We start from the raw sequence: 15,814 nt of genomic DNA on the forward strand, positions 1-15,814 counted from the left end.
TGCCAGAGTTATCTATTAAAACATATCAACTCTTCAGATCTATTAAGTAAAATACACTCTTTTTTCAGAAAACTGAATGAGTCAATTAGTCAAGCAATTACACAGTGAAGTACAGCTCATGTACAATATATACTGTCATCATGGCCAAACCATAATGAATTGTGAAGCATCGAAGGAGCGCTTCATTGCAGGTAGTTCTGAAGCCCAGGACTGGGTGCAGCAGGTCGGTGTTGCTGAGTTGTCCGGTGTTGCTGTTGTTTTCAGGTGGGCGTGGAGGCTCAGGTGTCCTTGAAGTCCACGTGCCTGTGTGATTTTACTCTGCACTACGAGCTCGCCTCCCGGGGCAACATCGTGCAGTCTGGCTACCAGCCCTCTAACGTCACCCTGCAGAGGAGCAAGCGAGCCACCGTCACCTTCGACAAGAACGTCCGCACCAGCGCCCCCGCAGGACCTGGTGAGCAACTGTGGCATGCCCAGCCAGACTGACACATTTAATATCAAACACCAGGAGCCAGCCCGCTGTGTGTATATATGCAGTGTAACATTTCTACAAGGTCTAGGCATTTAGAAATACTAAAACAAAGTATGTTCATTGAGAACGACTTCCGGTTGCCAAAACTTTTGCCATTGAACTTTTGTTGTGGAGCAAAGGTTTTTTTATTTATTTTTTTTGGTCACCTTTTATGTGAGAATTGGGTCAAAAAAATCAATCAAGAAACACCAGGAGGATTAATACTATAGAGCTGAAGAGCAGTACTGAGAAGATTCGAATAGACCCGGCTGACTCTTCAGCGCCATGTTTCTATCTCCCTCCCCCAGGTGCACCCAAGCCCCCATCGCCGGCGGAGACAGATGTCTGCGTGACGATCCTGCATTTCCCCGTGACCTACAACATGGCTCCACTCAGTCGCCTGCTGGTCTACTACGTGAGGGAGAACGGGGAAGGGGTGACTGACAGCATCCAGCTCCCAGTGCAGCCGGCTTACGAGAACCAGGTACCGACCAATACAACAGGGTTAGAAACCCAGTCCTGGGTTTCACAACTCCCCTTTATTGCTTTTAATCATGTTTGGTAATGTTCATTGCTAATGCAAACCTAAGCATTTCCTGTTGCGTTATTTATTTAATTTTTTTTTAAGTGAAATCATTAGTGATCTGAAGTACTTTTATTTTGAGTAATTTCAAGTCTCTTTGGGTGCTAAGTAGAATGCTTCTCGTTGTATCCTTCTCTGTCCAGGTGTCTGTGTCCCTGTCCTCTAACGAGTCCATGCCCGGGGACGTGGTTAACATGCGGGTCAGAGCGGAGAGGGGTTCCTGTGTGTGCTTGGCAGCCGTCGATAAGAGCCTGTATCTGCTGAAGCCAGGCTTCCAGCTCACTACCGACAAGGTGAGGGGCCGGGGTGGGTGGAGTTTAGGGGTACACAGAGAGGGCACCTGGCCGGCTATCTGGCGCCACGCTGTGAGATTTGTTCTTGCTGCATGTGTAACTCATCTAAACTTTCTTTACCGTTCACTCTCGGGACAGATTTTTCGGGACCTGGCGGACTTCGACGTTTCGGACGCCTTCGGGGTACCCAAGGACGATGGTCACTTCTGGTGGCCGGGGCTGTCGTCACGCCGACGGAGACGTTCCTCGGTTTTCCCCTGGCACTGGGATATCACCAAGGATGCCGGCTTCGCCTTCACTGTGAGTGGAGGGGAGGGGGATACACCTTTAAGAGCCTTTAAGAGCTCCTGATTACTTTGAAAGAAGTGCTGTCCACTCTGGTGTCGTGATCAAACTTTCCTCTGTTACTGAGTTGAGCTGCCCACCAGCGCTTAGTTCAATGACATCATCATACTCAGGAGATCCTGCTGAGTACAGCTGCCAGCCAGACGCACAGGACCAGTCTCTCTCTCTCTCTGTCTCAAATTCAAATCCAAGCTTTGCCAAATCCAAGTGCAGAAATAAATAAATTCTCGAACGAGGCTTCTCTTTCAAGCGATGCAATGCTTATCTGTATTGATATTCTGTTATTGGGTGGAACTGCACTGCTCAACATCTTGGCCTTTTTCATCTGTCAAGTGTCGGGTGTTTTTCCTAAATGTACCCGGGGACTGCAGATCTCAGCAAGCTGTCTGGATAAGCACAGTGCTTACTGTTCTAGGTGCTCCAACCTGACCTGTGTTTTTTGTTGGTTGCTCAGGAGACGGGCCTGGTGGTGATGACAGACACGGTGAGTCTGAATCACCGGCAGAATGGGGGCATGTACACGAACGAGGCCGTGCCCGCCTTCCAGCCACACACCGGGACCCTGGTGGGGGCCATGCACTCCCGCGCCGTGCCAAGGTGACTCCCTGATCTCCTCTCCTCTCCACTATTGTTCAATTAATTCCAACGGCTGGATCGACATCAATACTCTACCTGAGAAAATCTTGTTACTTTTTTATCCACTACTATTAAACACACTCAGCAGCATGGTAATCAGACATGCTTAAACACTGCAAGTTCAGCGGCAAACATTTTGATAAGAAGTCTTTCTCGATGTCTTCCACTCTTTCTTAGTTTTTTTTAACTATTTCAATTATTTGTTAAATCTTAGCTGTCACACATGTCTGTTCGCTATCTAACATGTGCAGTGTTGAAAGAAGCACACATCAAACATGATTTATATATATATAAATAAATCTGGTACCATACTTAGTTGAAGCTTGCAGATTGCATGCCTTTAGGTGGACTTTTACACTCCCCAGTTCATTTTGCCGAAGAGCTGAAAGGACATGCTTTGCAGTCAGTCAGTCGGCGACGTGCTTTGCTCACGAAGACGATGCTCAGGTGAAATGACCTGGGAAGGGAAATCTCAGACCGATTTTACATCTCTCCTTACCTTGTTTCCTTTTTCTGTCATTTCTTTGTTCCAGGGCTGAGAAACGGAGAAGAACCTTCTTCCCAGAGACCTGGATTTGGCAGTGTCTCAACGTCAGGTTGGAACAATAACCCGTTATCTGTGATATTGTTGAGAGTTTTTTTCATCTTCCCACTGTATAAACACTACGACATGCATACAGTATCTTTTGATGATTTTGAAATGGTTCAAATTCTAACCCTTTAACAACTGGGATGCATAGCAGTTTTCACCCCATTCCAGGTTTTACTATGAGCTTGATTAGCCGCAGTGTATAGCTAACAAGCTCAGGTGTGTCTTATTCCGCTCGTAGTAAAACCAGGAATTTATCAGGCTGCTATGCAATGGGAGTCCCTGCATTTGAAGCTATTTACCCATTTGCACAGACTGCTCCAGTCACCTGGTAAATCGGTCATACATTATCTGCTTCCATACAGAGGAAATTAAAACGGATCTGTGTTTGAAAGGGAGCTTTTTGTGTTGTTGGTGTGGAGTTTTGGAGAGGCACCGGGTTATGAGAAACAGGGAACAGGGCTGATTACAGATGTTACTGTTGCCGGCATGCTGTCTGTGAGTTCCTTGGATTACAAGGTTACATTTTTTATTCTAATCAGGGCATGAAAGGGCCCAATGTTGCTTTAAAAAAAGCAACAGTTTCGTAACTACGAATTGCGCAGCTTGGCAGAGGTCAGAATGGGAAACTCTCTGATCACTGGGTGTGACTCGGACACCAGAGACAAGACCGTTCTTATTAGCTGTGGCGTGAATCATATGGACAGAGTCAAGTAGGATTTCTTTGGTAAGCAGCTGGAGTTTAACACCAGGCTACTGCGGAAAGACTGTAAGGAGACGGCTGGCTGACACTAAAGCACTGCCATGGTGTTTATACACAACTACAAGGACAGAACAGTCCTTACTATATAAAAAAAAGACACAACGTTAAGTCAGCATCGCAGTCTGCACTCAGACAGCTCGGAGAAGTATTCTCTCCTCAGAAGGTGGCACCACAGCACATTATTTTGGGAACTCAAAAGTTTTTCTCTGGGTTTTTTTTTTGTGACTCCCCCCCCCCCCCCCCCTCTTTGTCCCTAGAAACTTCTCCCTTTTCTGTCAAAGCTCTTAATGCGAGGCCAAGGAAAATGTAACGGTCACAATGATTGCATACCTTGGCCTTGCGCCCAGAGGCGTGAATGCTCTCATTTGTGAAAATAAAAACATTATTACTGCTTACGAGCTGTAGTCCCTGCAGAACGGGGCTTAGAGAGAGAATCAGCTGCCGCAAATTGTCCGGGTAAGTGGGATTTGGAGCGCTGCCAGAGCTGGGGAGGGGTGGAGTTTATAAAATAATAATAAATCACATTGAGACCTCTATTCACTCGAGACCTTCCAGGCTTCACATAGAATAAACCTTTTTTTTTAAAAAAAAAAAAGAAGAAAATTGATGAATGTGCACACAGTAAAAGAAATACAATTATTAAATACATGCAATACATTCTTAAGCTTTATTTCGCTAGTGAAAGATAGATGTATAAAATGATGCCACTGTAAAAATATTGCAGATCAATTGCCTTAGTCTGTAATAGTGTGATCCTTCAATAGGACTTAACATAATTTAAAAAGACAAGTTTCCGTTTGAGATGACAGATGGCGGGATAGGGCTCATCTCAGACAACTACTGTTTTCCTGACCTTAAAATTAGAACATAAAAAACTCTGAGAACGAGATGAGCCTGTTGTTAATGCACCTTTCTCTGGAGATTTTTTGCAAATTCCTACGGTTTCTCTGGTCTGTGTTCAACTATTCTAACTTTAGAAAATATCTTTTTTACTCTCCAACAAAAGAGTTCATCGACACGCTGTCAAGCGGTTTGAGCGGCCGCACGCTGCCCTGGTAAGCTGTCCCGTGTTTTGCAGTGACATCACCGGAGAGGGCGAGCTGCGGCTGGAGGTTCCGGACTCTATCACCACCTGGATCACGGAAGCTGTCGGCTTGTCTGATGGGAAGGGGCTGGGCCTGGCTGCGCAAACGGAGCTGCGTGCATTCAAACCGTTCTTTGTGGACTTCGCCCTGCCCTACAGCGTGATCCGCGGGGAGCAGAGCAAGATCCTGCTGACTGTGTACAACTACCTGCCAGTGTGCGCGGAGGTGAGAGTCTGCAGCTGCCCCCAGCTGGCTCCTAGAGAAGATCTTTAGAGATTATCCAAACGCTCTGTCACTTCTTATACATTGTAGATTTCTTAATAGTGGAGAGTTCATGTTTAAGTCGGAGTTAAAAGTTACAGAGTCGATCCCAAAGAAGTTCTCTCTTAATCCAAGGTCTCTTTTTAATTACATTTTCATGAGAGCGTTTTCAGGAGTGTAGGTGTCATCCTCTGCCTCTATTCTGACTGCAGACTTGTTACTCCCGTTAAAATAACACTGTTGTGTTTGGATCTCTAGGTCCATGTCAAGATCTCAGTTCCCAAAGGGATCAAGTTCGTAGGTCACCCTGGCAGGTACCACCTGACCCGGAAGAAGTGCGTGCCGCCCAGAGAAGCCCATCCCACCTCCATCGTCCTGTCCTTCAGTGAGCTGGGACTGGCCAACATCACAGGTGAGACCCACACCTGCGGGAAAATCAGACTTGCTTTGCTTGTGAGGCCAGGACTCCAACCCCAGGCGCCTGGTGAAAGGTTCACTCCCTTTTTGCAGTCCGGATGTTACAGATGAGCAGCGAGCATGCCATCTGAGTTTAGATGAATGAATGAATCTTCCAAGAGGCTGCACAAGGAATGCAGGACAATCTGTTCAAAGACAGTGGAAGGAAAAAGACGGAGGGAGAGAGGCAGTTGTAAACAAACGGACCCAGAACGAGGAAAGCTTCGGAATCTCTCTGCCCCATGGATCCTCTTACGGGTCACTGCAGCCAAACAGCCCTGTTCCCAATCCTTCAACAGGGACGGAATCTTTTCTCTCTCAATAGACATGGACAAAGGGACCAAATTAGCAGACTTGCATAAGAGGAGCAGGCATTTCCTGATGCCTGGGTATCTCCACGGGGGGGGTAGCTCGTCTACAGCTGAGTGGACAGTCCCTGTGTGTGTGTCTGTCTGTCTCTGTGCGTGCAAATAAGTCTAACATCCTGGAAGTGGTGGTGTGGTCCTCCAGTTTCTTTTGGATTGTTCTGAAAGAATCCTTAGTCGCTAGATATCAGTATAAAGGGAAATTCAGAAGAACAAGATAAAAAAACACTCAGGTGTTCCAAATAATCACACAAAACAAAACGATTACTGAAGTATTATACCAAAAGTGCCTTCCCAACACTGAACGTGTTCCTCTGCCGAGAGAACTATTTTTCTACATTAGATAAAATGATTTTAACCACCCACAAACTACCTGATGCTTTATAGCTTTATAATATCAAAGATTTTTTTTTTTTCTCCTTCCAAGCACGAGCGTTTGCCTACAGTGAGGTGGGCTGCTGTGAGGAGGGGGCGCAGTCTCCCCTTAAGAATGGGAAGCACCTGGAGGACAGCGAGCTGGACAGAAGGACCGCGGTGGGCATGGACTCCGTGCGGCGGAGCATCCTGGTGCAGGTGAGCAGAACGTAACAGAGCCGCGCGGCTGGGTACGAACCAGCCACAGTGAGCGAGCGTACGGTTCTTTCAGTGTTTAAAATTTTATACTACCGAGCTGTTTCACAGGTATGGATTATAATCGAAACGGTAACGCTGCACTAGTGGCGTGCTGAAACGGAGAACATCAGGGTGCATCTCGTACTAATGCATCTCGTGTTTTTTTCTTCCCTCCCACACAGCCGGAAGGTCTGCCGAGAGACTATACCTACAGTGTGTTCTTCTGTCCTAATGGTGAGTGTCCCAAACAGAGTACGGGGGTAAGAATGAAGGCGGGAGGGAAGGAAGAAAGGAAGCAGGGAGGACTCATTTTGAGTAAAGACCATGATGAAAGCACAGGCTGACATGGTAACGGATGGGCTAAGTATGGTAAGTCCGTTAAAACCCTTTGTTAATGAGGGGTAAAGTGAATGCTGCTTTCTGACTCTGCTCTGGCTCACTGCAGAGAAAATCCACATCTCCACTCCCAACAAGTACGAGTACCAGTATGTGAAGAAGCCGGCGCGAATGACACACTTCGACGTGGCGGTGAAGGCTCACAACGATGCGCACCTGGCGCTGTCCTCGGGGCCGCATGACACGGCCGGGATGGTGGAGATCGTGATCGGGGGCCGCCAGAACTCCCGCACCTGGGTGTCGGCCAGCAAGATGGGTGAGCCGCTCGCCAGCGTTGGCACCGAGGGCATCCTGTCCTGGGACGAATTCCGCAACTTCTGGGTCAGCTGGAGGAACGGAGTGGTGCAGGTTAGCGAGAAATACCCTTATACTCCTCTGGAGTTTAGAATCGTAAATCTACACTTTATGGGGGTCAATGCTAAATCGTCATAGACACACAAAATACACGAGTGTATGTGCATGTGCAGTAAACAGCAAGGTGCATGTTCTCCGCAGGTGGGTCACGGGGAGCACCCCTCTAACGAGTCTGTCATCGTGGAGTGGGCAGGGCTGAAGCTGACGCAGGTGAAGTACGTGGGCTTCTCAACGGGCTGGGGGTCCGTGGGCGAGTTCAAGATCTGGAGGAAGGAGGACTCGGATGAGAACCACAACGAGGCGTTCACTCTGGGGGTCCCACACAACGTGGTCCCGGGCAGCGAGCGAGCCTCCGCCTCCATGATAGGTAACCTGCATCGGCAGACAGGCAGCCTACAGAGAGAGACTGGGGCAGCTCATTAACATACGACCTGAGACACATTGCTTCCTTTTCAGGATTGTCCTGGTCTGTAGCAGTATACATCCCCACATTGCTAAAGCTGTTTAAATATCATGCCTATAATTTTTATCTTCATTGTTAACATCCCGACAACTTTTTAACTTGTAAGTTAAGTCTCTTTCAAAGGAATTTTCAAGATGTAAGCTCTAATGCACTCGGGTTTGAGATCAGGGTTGTGCCTCTGATCACCGCTGGAATAGCGATTAGAAAAAAAAAATACAAGTGTTCTGGCTTTGTGTTCCGTGTGACATCATGGGTCGTTATTGCTGTTACCTGTTTGGCAACGTGGGCAATAATTCTTACACAATCAGCTATAAGAAGAAGAATTTATTATTAGTTTCTTTTACTGTATACATTAGTGTCTGCAAAACCAGCTTTCTGTTAAATATATATGTGAAATTTATAAATGCGCTCGGTTTACCTCAACATTATAGATTCGGCACAATATAATTTATCAGATATGCAGACTTTTAAAATGTTGCTTCAGTACCAATAACTTAAAACACTCAAGAAAAGCTTGAACTAGAAACCCCATTGCTGCCTCTGTATTGTGCTCACTTACTGATTTTTAGCTGCTGCTTGTGCCACTGTACAGCAGAGCCTCTGCTCTCCGCTGACTTGCTCTTGCTGCGCCCGTGCTGTTTTGCAGGCGATGTCATGGGCCCCACCCTCAATAACCTGGACAGTCTGCTGCGGCTGCCCTTTGGCTGCGGGGAGCAGAACATGATCCACTTCGCTCCCAACGTCTTTGTGCTGAAGTACCTGCAGAAAACCAAGCAGCTCAACCCGGAGGTGGAGAGGGAGGCCACAGACTACCTGGTGCAAGGTATCGAACACACATGGGTTTTAACAAACAGGCTCAGATCTCAGCTGCAGGAAAGGCCGGTCTCTTATTTTCAGGAGGGGAAACTGAAAAATTACAGCAGGGGGGTAGTTCATCCAAGACAGAATTTCATTGACCTGTGACTTTTATTGCACTGGGATTTAGCTCTTCTTGGAAAGACGGGATAAACTGTGCAAGTTGCAAACAAGAAAGAAAAATGTACTGGTGTAATTAAATGGAGTTGCATGGGCTATGTGTTTCCATTCCATTCCTCTGTCCCTGTAATGACGTGTCCCGCCGTCCCTGTGTCCAGGATACCAGAGACAGCTGACCTACAAGAGGCAGGACGGCTCATACAGCGCCTTCGGAGAGAGGGACTCGTCCGGCAGCATGTGGTGAGTGACTGACGCAGACACAGCACACACTCGCACATGGGGGTCTTGCAGTTTCCCCCATGCTTTCTCCATTGTTATACTCTGCCCTGTTATACTCTACTCTGTTTTTTTTAATATGCTTTACCATGGCTCTCTGGGCTTTACAATCCTTACATGTGCTTTACCATTCTTTCACTTTGCTCTAATTAGTACATTGCTAATACTTTACAGTGCCTCTCTCCCCTAGTCTCTCAGCAAAATTGCCTGCATTCTGAGTGGCAGGCTTCAGGAGCTCTGTGGAGACACAGCTGGCTGCACGCCAGGGCCGTGGCAGCGCCATTTATTAGCTTGGAGTTCTTTCTGTAAAACACTGGGCTTAGTAAACTCCAGGGCATGATAAATAAACTCCTAATTAGCTGCTTGACACAGTGGTTAAAACCAGACTCCACTCGCTGCGTCCAGGTAATTACCGCTGGCTGCCAGCTTACTACTGTGGCTAACGCAGTTAACAAACTAAAATAAAAAATAAAAATAAAAACGTTTTCAAAGGTAAACACTTTTGGTTTCTTGGTCTGCAAGACAGTAAGTTTTTTTCTGTATTGCAGTAGTTACCCTATAAAGCCTTATAAGTAGAAAGCCCAGCAAACTTTTTTTTTGCACCCTGAGCAGAAAAAAGTATTCTGATGGTCGGGTATAACCTCCTACTGCTGCAAGTAGTAGCAGGAGCAATCAGTACCGATTTTGATCTATGATCGTGAGTCTGATAAACTGCCCAAGAGGTTCCCTGTATAAACAAAAACAAAGTAGTAGTCTTTCTAGGTTGCTTCCAAATACAGATTGGATGACAAAGCGCAGTAATTTGTAGCAAATTCAGAGCTGTCTGCTAGTGTCAGGCACAGATTGGATGTGGCAGCACTCCTCCACCAGCGCTTTCATTTCACAGAGCCTCCACATACTTGACAAGTCTGTTTTTAATAAGGGAATCACGTTCTAATCTGCGGAGCTACTGTACGCTAATGCGGAATCCCAGCTGAGTGCAGGGAAGCAGATACTGGACTCCATACCGCCTCCAACCAAAACTGAGAGGGAATAAAAACAGGCAGTAATATATTAGCGCTGGGAAAAATATTCTGATATTCAAACAAATGGTAGTTGAACTGCATTCTGTTGCAGAAACGCCCATGGTCATATTCGTTCATATAACAAAATGTAGAACTGCCAGAAACCAATGCAACCAATATATAAGCTAGGTGTCTTTGTTTCTTTGCCTTTTTGATTTTGCACCTCTCTCCACATCTCCTAACCTGGCCAGTTCGTCATCCCATAGTCAAGCAGATTCAATGCATTCAAAAAAAACTCACAAGCTGAGGGAAACAAAACTGTATCTCACAAACCAACACCACGGCTGAATGCAAAGCGACGCAGTTGCCAAACTGACGACTGGCATTCTCAAGCTTGACTGTAATCCGAGATGAAATTTAGCCGTGTTTGAGAAATCAGATTTTAGGTTCGGAAATGACAGAACTTTGCTTGGCAATCGCAGCTGTTTTGAATGTTAGAGGCGCAGGTTGGTGCTTTAAAGACTGCGGAGTGAATGCCTGCAGCATCCTCAGGGGGTACGCATATAAACAACACTTCTCGTCCTTTAGATACAGGTAGAAATATTTTTTTAGTTTAGTTCAAAGATGCTAAGCAACATAACAACCGCCCTGTACGCAATATATATAAAAAATATAAATAAATCAATGAAGTTCTTATTACACAATGCCGTAAATTTTTAATTTTTTAATTCCGTAAATCCTGTTTATGGAGCAGACCCCCCCCCCCCCCAGCGTCTGGGCTGTTAAACTCAGTGACACAATATTACTTGATGTTATAAAAATTTCTCAGGCATCAAGCCTCCATCCCTACCGCTCTCCGGGGAGAAATAACCCAGCCCTGCAAACACCATGATTTAATGGGCTGGTTCTGTGTTTTTGGCTCTGCTGCCTCTCCTGTTTCTCTGTCCTTCTTTTTTTTTTTTTACTGCTGTTTGCCTCATCGGTTTTAAACGCAGCGGGAACAGGGGAATGTGGTAATGCAGAGTAATTCTGCAATTATGCCAATTAAGGGTTTTTTTGGTGGTTGTTATGATAAATAGTCCTTTTTCTGATTAGGCTCCAGGCTGGGTTCAAATGAAAGGGAAAAGCAGCAACAAGTTTTAGTAGCCCCTGAAGAGCACATTAGCTAGGCTTTAGATCTTGAAGTTTTTTTCTTTATTAAAAATTTAAAACTTAAGGTACATGCAGCACTCTCTCTTACTCTGTCTGTGTTTGTATTGCAGTGTGTGTGTGTGTCTCACCCCCGCCATCTCTGTTTCACCAGGCTGACTGCGTTTGTCCTCAAGTCCTTCGCTCAGTCCCGCGGCTTCATCTTTATCGACCCCAAGGAGCTGAGCGCGGCCAAGGACTGGATCATCCAGCACCAGAAAGAGGACGGCTCCTTCCCTGCCGTGGGGCGCATCCTCAACAAGGACATCCAGGTGAGGAGTGTCCTGAGAGACCGTGTGGAACCATAATCCTGGGTTTCAGAACTACCTTCATCAGGAGCCAAGAATTTTATGTCAAATAAATGGATCCTTTCTTGTAGTTGCATTAACTCCTGTTGGTGAATCTTCAGACCCGGGTGTGACATTCATGCTGTGATGAGAAGCATCTATTCGGAGGGGAGCTCTCCTGGCACCGAGGTCATGTTCAATAATAACCCTAAACAAGGGCAGTTCTGAAACCTGGGACTGGGTACAGCAAGGCGAGCGAGAGTTTCAAGCTCATGGTCCACCTGAGCAGCACCTGTTGGTTGTGCTCTGATGTTCTTCCTCTTTTGTTTGAAGGGAGGGATCCACGGGAAGATCTCGCTGACAGCTTATGTGGTGGCAGCGCTTCTGGAAACCGGGATAACATCTGAGGTAAGGGGGCTTAACTCTCCCTGGAAATTGTATTGTATTCAACTCACTGGATAAGTAAAATGCTATCATGCATTCATTCAATCAGACACAATTGTATTGAAAACCATAAAATTGCAGAATGTCATGAATACAGAATGTCAGATATTTCCCACACAGAGTCAAATAACTCTCCCCGGTTGCTTTAAAAAAAATAGTAATATTACCATTATTATTTTTAACAGAATTCCCCGTGCACTCTTTTACAATGATTTAGTTCCAACAGTAAATGCAGGAATGGCAGTCTGGCCTCTGGGGAGGCAGCATGCCTCCATCTGGGCAGCGCGCTCGCAGCAGACACCAGAACAACTGTTTGCAATGAAGTGTGCGCTGGGGTTAGGGGGTCAGGAGGTTGGGGCCACCATGGGGACAAGGAAATTTAAATTACATCAGGTTCAATTAGAGCTCCTCTCCAAACCATCCGCAGCAAGTTCCTGCATGGTGAAGTCATGTGGCCCGCCATAAAAAAACAGGGTCGCTCGCTCCAGGTGCTGACAGACTTCTTTTAACAACAGCCTCGGCTGTACAGAAGGGGCCTGCCTGGCGCGTCAAACATTGCAACGACCCCATCTCTCCCTTCAGCAGCATTGTTCCCAGCGTGAGCCTTGTTTTGAAAGATGGAAAAGAATTTAAAAATTATATATAAGACTTATTAGTTAGAATTGCTTCATGCTACTGTAGTTTAAGTATAATTATTTATTTTTAAATTTTCAGGGGAAAAAGAATGATGTGTCATTGGATATTTAAAGTAAAACTTATAAAGAAAACTCACTAAAGTTTGTGCCAATTCACCGAGAATAAAATGTATTAGACAAAAAGTCTGTGTACTTGACTTTTCTTATAAGTTTTGCCTCAGAATTTGTTTTTGAGCATTTTAAGTTTTAAAAGGTGATCCTGAGCCCGGAGCACTTGCATTCCCAGCAGCCAGCTGGGGTCCCCACTGTGTCTTTGATAGGCTGCTGGGAATTAGAAAGATGAATGGAGGGCACATTCCCAGGTGTTTCCTGTCTGAGGGAATGTCGGGGTCAGGAAACTGCTATGAGGCGCTGACCTTCCACCCACTCGTTCTAGTAACCGCGGGAGACCCCCGGCACAGATTCGTAACCGAAAACACGGCAAAGGATGAGGAAGACAAAACAAGATCAAACAGATGCTTCTGATGCTGCATCTCTCACATAACGCTGAATGTATGACCTGTAGGCCATGCAGGAAGGTCAGAGCTGCAGTGTAACTGCTCTGTCACGACGACGTTCTCTCACTAAACACTTCTGCCTTCCCGGACAGGAAGAGAAGACGGCGGTTGCTAAGGCCAAGCACTTCCTGGAGACGAACATGTACTCCGCTGATGACCCGTACACCACGGCGCTGATGGCCTACGCCCTGACGATCCTCCGCAGCAGCTACGCGCCCGTGGTGCTACGCAAGCTCAACAACATGGCCATCACGCAGGGTGGGTTACAAACCAGCAGGGCCGCGGGGCACACTCCTGCTGTTCTGCGGTTTGCTTGGAAGCACTGTTGAAATTACCCAGTAGGTGCCAGGCTTTTGAGCAATCAGGCAAAGTCTACTGTGAACTCCTGGTTAAGTAAATGGTTTCTCCTCCATGGCTGTCAGTAGTTAATGAAACTCACAGTAATTAGTGCAACACCCAATAGTTACAGATAAAAGTTAACCTTCCTGCTTGTTGTCTCCTCTCTCCTCTTGTCCCTCCAGATGGTTTTACTCACTGGAGCCTGACTGGATCTACAGTGACTGATGAGGACACCTTCATGGGCTTCAATGACGGCCTCTCGCAGTCAGGTAAAGGGTCTTCACGCTGGTTATGATGAGTGAAACGTTAGTCTTTCAAAAAGTACCAGGAAGACAATAGGCCAACATGATTGCCTCCTGTGATTAATCTCCTCCTAGAGGCTGCAGAGATAATAATATACTATGGGCTGCGATGCCAGTTCATTACATCCTGACAGCGTGTGGTGTGTGTCTTGCTCTGGCAGTCGTGTCGGCAGAGGTGGAGATGACTGCCTATGCCCTGCTGACCTACACCCTCCTGGGGGATGTGGCCACAGCCCTGCCCGTGGTCAAGTGGCTTTCGCAGAAGAGGAATGCCCTGGGGGGCTTTTCATCCACACAGGTACCCCACCTGCCCCTCTTTCACTTGAAGTCTATTTTAATGTTACTAAATATTCTACCAGAGTGGTTTGTACAGTAGTTATGGTTGATGTTAAGCCTTCAAATTTATGTAAAGACTAGATGCTGTTCCTTGTACCAGACACAAAAACGAAGGTCTGTTCAGCAAGCTATTAATGACATTTGATCATTTTACCATCAATTCAAGTGTTTCTTTTAAAATACCGACAGAGTAACCCTTTGTGGTGGTGTTGTTTTCCAGGACACATGCGTGGCACTGCATGCCCTGTCCGAGTATGCCATCCTGTCCTTCGTGGGTGGAGTCAACCTCACCATCTCACTGGCCTCCACGAACCTGGACTTCCAGGAGACCTTTGAGCTCAACAAGGCAAACAAGAAGATCCTGCAGACTGCCCTGGTAATGTTTCAAAGCAATAAAACCTCACCTTGTAATGGAGATTTCCTCCTAGCGGCTGAGGAGTTAGTAATTCAGACATCAGCATGAGACCCGTACTTGTCTCCCGACCTAGAGAGCACACCCTTTAGATGAACAGTAAGGTGTTTGTCTTTGAACAGTGTGGTTTGCGGTTTTTTTTCTCCCTCTGGTGGATATGGATATTACTCCCAACTTCTGGTGATGAGATTTCAAGCAGGTTATCAGGGATTTGTTTGAGGGACTACTAGTCTGAATGGGTTCGCTCTTGGTAAAAATAACAATACAAATAGTTGTTTTTTTATTATTATATTGCATGAATACCAGGGTTGTGATGGCGTGATCATCTCATCAAAGACTAGGGAATAGGGTAGGATCGGATAGAGAGGTTTACCAGTGTGCTCTGACACACTGCCTGGTGTGGTTTGAGAAAGTGACCATAATTAGGGGGTTTGACCCTCCTCGTGTCTATCCAAGTCATTTGTGATTTCTGACAATGTGCAGGCATGGATACCTGCATGATCCAGGTGACGTTGTGCACCTTCGATCCGGCTTGTCAGAGGGTGGCTAGGAGGCTCTTCTGCTTCTGAGAAAATTAGCATTTCCCCCAAGCCGTAATCTTGTTCCCAGGTTTGAGCTCTTAAACCTTCTTACTGTGAAATCTATGCAGAAGTAAAGGAAAGAAGCCACTGGCCATAGCTATCTTGCCATAGTCAAGAAGGCTGCTGCCTTGTAACAAGTGATGCAACGTAAATGGAAAATAAAAACAAAATAAATAACTGAAATGCCAAGACAGAGAGATCTTGAGATGATAGGACATTCCTGGGACGATGGTTTACTAGACTGTCTCGTTGAACTGACAGCGGATTCAAACCCACTTCTCCCCATGTCTCTTCCAGATCCCCAGTATTCCTACTGGACTGTTCGTCAGCGCCAAGGGGGAAGGGTGCTGTCTGATGCAGGTAAAGAGCAAAACATTTCAAGCAAGTATAATTACAAAAGAAAGCAGGTAATCTGGTCCCTTAGGCACTGTGGTCTGCAAAGCGATCTGGGACTTGATCCATTAATCCCATCGCTCAGCTCAAACCCTGAGCAGCTGGTGTCTTCAGGCACATTAGCTTAGTTTAAACAATGTGAAGATCACTGGGCTTAGAGACTGCACCTGTTCTCTTTAATAAGGGGGCTCTGCTGAGTTGAAAAGAAGCCAGAGTCAGGTGTGCTTGTACAGTGAGCCGCCGGCTAAGCTATTTCAAGCTAACGCTTTTTGCACCACCCTAAAACATCAATTCGGTAAGCGAGCATGGCATCATATGACACAACAGCTCTCCTCTTCTATCCTCAGCAGGCAGATTAAGCAAAGCAGGCCAG

The 15,814-nt window shown here is 46.3% G+C and overlaps 1 protein-coding gene across 1 annotated transcript in view; it reads left to right on the plus strand.

The window, feature by feature from the left end:
* Positions 1 to 15,814, plus strand: part of LOC121301182 (C3 and PZP-like alpha-2-macroglobulin domain-containing protein 8) — a 33,249-nt gene that overhangs the window by 7,338 nt on the left and 10,097 nt on the right. Inside the window, exons 3-23 of the mRNA XM_041230322.1 lie at positions 239 to 454; positions 820 to 995; positions 1,238 to 1,387; positions 1,526 to 1,687; positions 2,187 to 2,329; positions 2,902 to 2,964; positions 4,799 to 5,030; positions 5,325 to 5,478; positions 6,315 to 6,460; positions 6,682 to 6,733; positions 6,945 to 7,243; positions 7,391 to 7,616; positions 8,359 to 8,535; positions 8,846 to 8,927; positions 11,271 to 11,427; positions 11,776 to 11,850; positions 13,171 to 13,336; positions 13,600 to 13,686; positions 13,881 to 14,017; positions 14,276 to 14,431; positions 15,346 to 15,408. Of these exons, the coding sequence (XP_041086256.1) occupies positions 239 to 454; positions 820 to 995; positions 1,238 to 1,387; positions 1,526 to 1,687; positions 2,187 to 2,329; positions 2,902 to 2,964; positions 4,799 to 5,030; positions 5,325 to 5,478; positions 6,315 to 6,460; positions 6,682 to 6,733; positions 6,945 to 7,243; positions 7,391 to 7,616; positions 8,359 to 8,535; positions 8,846 to 8,927; positions 11,271 to 11,427; positions 11,776 to 11,850; positions 13,171 to 13,336; positions 13,600 to 13,686; positions 13,881 to 14,017; positions 14,276 to 14,431; positions 15,346 to 15,408 (3,119 nt within the window). The remainder of the gene's footprint in view (positions 1 to 238; positions 455 to 819; positions 996 to 1,237; positions 1,388 to 1,525; positions 1,688 to 2,186; positions 2,330 to 2,901; positions 2,965 to 4,798; positions 5,031 to 5,324; positions 5,479 to 6,314; positions 6,461 to 6,681; positions 6,734 to 6,944; positions 7,244 to 7,390; positions 7,617 to 8,358; positions 8,536 to 8,845; positions 8,928 to 11,270; positions 11,428 to 11,775; positions 11,851 to 13,170; positions 13,337 to 13,599; positions 13,687 to 13,880; positions 14,018 to 14,275; positions 14,432 to 15,345; positions 15,409 to 15,814) is intronic.

Source organism: Polyodon spathula, chromosome 27 (genome assembly GCF_017654505.1).
Source record: "Polyodon spathula isolate WHYD16114869_AA chromosome 27, ASM1765450v1, whole genome shotgun sequence".
NCBI lineage: Eukaryota > Metazoa > Chordata > Actinopteri > Acipenseriformes > Polyodontidae > Polyodon > Polyodon spathula.